This window comes from Chaetura pelagica, unplaced genomic scaffold (assembly GCF_000747805.2).
Source record: "Chaetura pelagica isolate M959 unplaced genomic scaffold, ChaPel_1.0 scaffold10, whole genome shotgun sequence".
NCBI lineage: Eukaryota > Metazoa > Chordata > Aves > Apodiformes > Apodidae > Chaetura > Chaetura pelagica.
The window spans coordinates 2,203,256-2,208,610 of NW_009952263.1; the positions used below are offsets into that span (position 1 = coordinate 2,203,256).

Genomic DNA, 5,355 nt, shown 5'->3' on the forward strand with positions numbered 1-5,355 from the left:
CCCCCCCCAGGTTTTGGCAGCTGCTCCGCCCTGGAGGTCCCGCCACAGCACAGCTGTATGCTCACCCCACCGAAGGAAAAAATCACCTTCAGATTCACGATCTCGTACGAGACACAGCATTTGAAAGAAATTGGCAGCGAGAGGCAAAATTGTCACGACTGTCCAAACGTCTCAAGCCTACGGCGCGCATTAAATAAAGCAGAGATACCAGCACAACTCGGCAAAGGAAGTTATGTATTTCCTCAAGTCTAAAAATAATGCTCACCCCACCGAAGGAAAAAATCACCTTCAGATTCACGATCTCGTACGAGACACAGCATTTGAAAGAAATTGGCAGCGAGAGGCAAAATTGTCACGACTGTCCAAACGTCTCAAGCCTACGGCGCGCATTAAATAAAGCAGAGATACCAGCACAACTCGGCAAAGGAAGTTATGTATTTCCTCAAGTCTAAAAATAACTTGTTTTGCTTTCTGACAAGTGAGATAATAGGGGGCCTTCCCGCGGCTCATGTGACGCTGCCGTGTTCTTCAGGGTAGCAACCCCATCTTCTGCTCTGCTCTGCATTAGCAGGCACCTTCTGCTCACAGTTAGTATTTAACAGCTCCTTCAGCAATTGCAGTTATCCTAGGGGGGAAAACAGGTAACATCAGATGATCTCCAACACAAATAAGGGGCCAGCATAAGTAATTTACATGAGCAAGGCAGGGTTTGCCAGGGCAGGCAATGGTCTGTAATTGACTGAGCAGCACATAGTTGTGAGCTTCTACTAAGCCAGCAAGTAATCACAATTATTACCTGTCCCACCAAACTTTATGTCATTTAATTAGATAACAAAGCTACAACATCGACTCTCTACACAAGGTTTGTGGGTTTTTTTAAACAGCTGCTTTTTTTCCCCCCCCTTCTTCTTACAGTTCAAGTTCAGAAGTATGCACATTTATGGGCTTCTTGAAAGCCCTGAGGAGGAAGGTCCTAGTAACTTCTGCACTTCCTACTAATAAGTATATATTCCATACCCACTGATTCAGCTTCTTCAGTTCTTCTTTTGCAAGTCTATATGTGACTGGGGCCCTGCTGACCTGAGTTCAGCCCAGTGAAAATGAAATACCCTTAAATGAATATGAGTAACAGTCATGTTTTCTGCTTAGAAATACAGGCATCTTCCATGAACTACTGGCACAAAGTCATCTAAGAGGCACTGCTGAATTTGAAGTTTTTCTTACAGTCCTCATGCACTTCATCTTGTTAAGTGCATTGTGTGTGGTGATTACAACTCCTTAATAAATGCGATTTGATGGCCATAAGTTGACATCAAGTATTCTTATGTATGTGGGTTGCCTAGATTTTTCAGAGACTGTTTGCCTGGAACAAGTTACCTGAAATGTCAAATACCCTAATTTTGAAAGTTGATTAGCATTGTTTATTCTTCTCAATATCTGTATGAAAAATTTCACTATTGATTTAATCACTTAGCAGTTGTTCTTTTAAATAAAGTTTCTTTCAATCTTATGAACACTAACCAACCCCTTCTACTACAAATCCTGTTTTAATTGTTGTATGATAAACTACAGCTGGCTTATCTTCTTTACCAATACAAGAATATACAAAGGCCCAAGTCATCATTTTCAAATCAGTATTTAAGACTAATGCACTGGAAGAAGCAGATAAACCTTTTTGACCTTTTTGGGTGCTTATGGCTTTCTTCAGGCCTGAAATGGGAGGAGCAAACTTCAGAAGCAATTCTCAGCTTGCAGTTATTCCCCCCAGTTGCAACTAGATAATCACAACACACGAAAAAAACACACTGTTGGTAGCTAGGGAGCAGATAAGGAATGAGACAGATGAGAAAGGGCACAGGAAGTAAGAAAATTATATTCTAAGAGGAAAGAGCAAGGCAAGTAAGTTTTGATGTGTGAAAAAAAGCAGGACAAAGCATAAAGCAAATTTATGCCTAGCATGTATTTCTTAAAGTTCAGAATTAAGGATTCAACTCACAGATTTGCCTTTGGGAAGACATTCCACGCATCTTCCCTTGAGGATCAGCATGGAAAACTCAGAGGTGGTAGCTACTTTGCCAGGATAATTCCTTATCTGGTAATACTGTTGTTTTGTCCTTCATTAATGGGTTTATTCTGGCACAGAACACAGTTTCCATGACAGTTTTTGGTACACTGCATGAAACATATTATTCCCTCTTAGCTCTACTCTCTCTTACTACCTCTACCCACAAATGTTGTCTGGGTTATGACTTTAGACCAGACCATTACAGTTACCACAAAATCATGAAACATTTGTGCCAACAGTCACATTCTTAGAATTCTAAGACAGGTAAACACAATATCATTTAAGAAATAATTAGTATTACTATGAAAGTATTTTTATTGATGATAAGACACTGATGAGATTTTAATTCTGGCTGTATTTCTAGTCATATTTTTTCAGTTGATATTTGGATCATTTTTATGCCTTTTGATTTTGTTCCAGCAATGGAAAAGAGCATATGGGATTCTAATGACACATTTTGTCTGTGTAGATGTAATGTGTAGTTGGTAGCCCTTCTTCCTTCTCACAACTGGATAATTTTAGAAAGCAGCAGACAGCCTGACCTTTGTTGTGCAGGTCAGATGCAACCTGCAGACAAATATAGGTTTTTGAAGAGTATCTTGGCTTCTCTTACACTGAAATCCTGTGACTCTGAGAGATAATCAAGTACAAAACAATGTGATCAGAACAGAATTAGCTGGCTGTTGATAAATCTTTGCTGCAGCACACACACACATAAGTAAGCTCACACCATTTAGTTACAGGGAGAAATAAAGCAGGCTTTTTTAAGCAGTAAGATTTCTCTGCTACCATCTATAATTGTCCAACCAAGTTTTTGAAGACCAGAAGGAAGCCTGAATCTTCTTAATCCAGGAATAAAAGTTTTACTAGTAGCTTTAAAACTAGGAAAACTTTAAATAATATTACAAAATAATCACAACCTTACTCTCCTTAACATAAGTCCTGGAAAAAAAACTCCTTTAATTTGTATTTCAAAGTCATTTTTAAATGTATCTATTTTGAAAGTCATAATCTTCTGTCATACTTCTGCTTGACTCAAAGATATTTAAATATGAGTGTCAAATTAAAATCTTCATTTGTTAAGCTAAGAACTCATAAATTATGCCAGTATTCAGGAAAGGAGGGAGGAAATGCTTTGTTTCTAGTACTGACATCTGGACTATTATTCTTTTAATTTAATCTTTGTATCATTTAACAGGATTTAGAAGCTCAGATTTTAATTAGGACAGATTAATGGTCTAATCTGAGGAGAAAAGAGAAGAACACAGTCCCCTTGGAAATAAAACGTATTACCTTTAGCAGGTGTTTTGTGGCATTCTCAATAGGTTACACACTGAGCACTAAGAGATTGTTGTCTAGACTTATGCCTTGGAGCCTGCTGGATTTGAGAAACCTATTAAGATCATGTGTTCCAGGTGCAAAACTCCTTCAGCAAGCTTCAGACCTCCAGTAACCACTTCCCAGAAGCAATGTCATGATTGTGAGATGCTGTTAGAATACGCAAACTGACAGGATAATCTGTAACAGTATATATCTTACTCTGAAAAAGAACCTTGTACTCCCAGCTTACAAAACATGCACAGGTGGGTCACTTAATTTTTTTATTTTGACAGTTTTAGGTGTTTGGGTTTTTTTTCTGCACAAATGTCACATAATGACAACTAGTATAAATCTTATCTTTCATTCGTAGCATTCAGTATCAAAAGTATACCTGTAACATTGAAAAAGTTACATTTACAAAATTGGCACATTGAGTAAGATTTATTAAAGCTTTAGTGACAACATCTATACAAAGTCTGGGAAAAAATGCCATGTCAATTTTAAAAGAAGTAGTATGAAATTTTATTATACAGTACAAAGCCGGTGTTAGGTATCTCTAAAGATGACATTATAAATAATCATTTTAATTTCAGCTTAAAATATATTGTGTCAATTCTAATAGAAATACTCAAAAATACCTCATTCCTCTTCCAGGCTTTTGTCAAAAGAGTTTAATTCTCCAGATATTTTATACTACAGGATCCATTTTAACAATATATTTACTGCAAAGTTCGTGATCGCCAAGATATAAAGCTAAAATATGTGTTTCCAGCATAGCAGCAGGTAACCACGAAGGCAAAGAACTGTAGAGAGAGGGAGGAGAAAAAAAAGAAGCTTATTAGGAAAATATAATAATAACAACAACAACAACATATATATATATATTTGAGAGCACTGTGATTTGTATAACAAAATAGCTATGGGATTTGGAAAAAGGAGAAATAGCAGGTTGACTAAAAAGGCACACTGTCACCTCCCTTTACCTGTCTGGCCATTGCATTCAACACTGTGTAAGTTCGTATTTATACTTAGAAATATGGGCCCAGAGGCAGACAAAACACGGTGTATTTAAACTTGTATCTCCACATTATACTACCTCAGTATAGATCTTTCAGATTGATCCTATACTTGCTGCTTTCAACATCAATTGCTGCTAAAGAGTGAGGGATAGTCCACGGGGACAGTGTGAGCTCAAGTTAACACTCCCACACTGCTGCTACTGTCCAGGGATTGCCTACGTCCCACCTGCACTTCCCTGAGCCACACTGCATCAAAACAGGTTTGCTTACAGAGAACACTTGGATTCAAACGCAGGCCCAGATGTTCTCAAACAGCAGTATCAATTAGTTTGCCAATGCAGAGGTCCTCTACTGAGGAATAAAGGTATTCCACAGTGCAAACAACAGCAACATCAGCCACACTGATTTATCATGACTTTGGCAGAAATTTATTAGAGAATAAGCTTTCTGTAGCTGGCTAGATTTATTTGATGTTTAAAGACTAAGAACACCACCGTATCCATGGTATTGCTTCTGCAGTCCTTGCAGTACACACACAGAAACAAAAGAACATCTGTGAACTATTTCAGTTGCACTGATAAAGGCCAATTCCATGCCAGTGGTTAAGTCCCTGTTAGTCACTGCAAGTTGTTCAAAATAGCCAATGTTCAAAATGGTCTTACGATAAGGCCCGAACGTTTTGTGCTGGTAACTGAACCAAACAAAGCTGACTCTGCAAATAGGATTAACACCACTCTTCTTGGAGGTGAGCAGTGACAGGACAAGAGGGAATGAAAGCCAGTTGCAACAAAGGAAATTTCAATTAGACATTAGGAAAAATAATTAAAATGGGAGTAATCAAACATGCCAACAGAGGTGTTGTGAAATAGCCATCCTTGGGAACACTCAAAACTCAAATGGACAAGGCCCTGGAAGCCTGATACAAGTAAGCCCTGCTTTAAGGGGGGAAAG

The 5,355-nt window shown here is 38.2% G+C and overlaps 1 protein-coding gene across 1 annotated transcript in view; it reads right to left on the bottom strand.

The window, feature by feature from the left end:
* Positions 1-3,816: 3,816 nt before the first annotated feature.
* Positions 3,817-5,355, bottom strand: part of CMTM8 (CKLF-like MARVEL transmembrane domain containing 8) — a 9,813-nt gene continuing 8,274 nt past the window's right edge. The window contains exon 4 of the mRNA XM_010007495.1: positions 3,817-4,188. Within this exon, the coding sequence (XP_010005797.1) occupies positions 4,105-4,188 (84 nt within the window). The 3' untranslated portion in view covers positions 3,817-4,104. The remainder of the gene's footprint in view (positions 4,189-5,355) is intronic.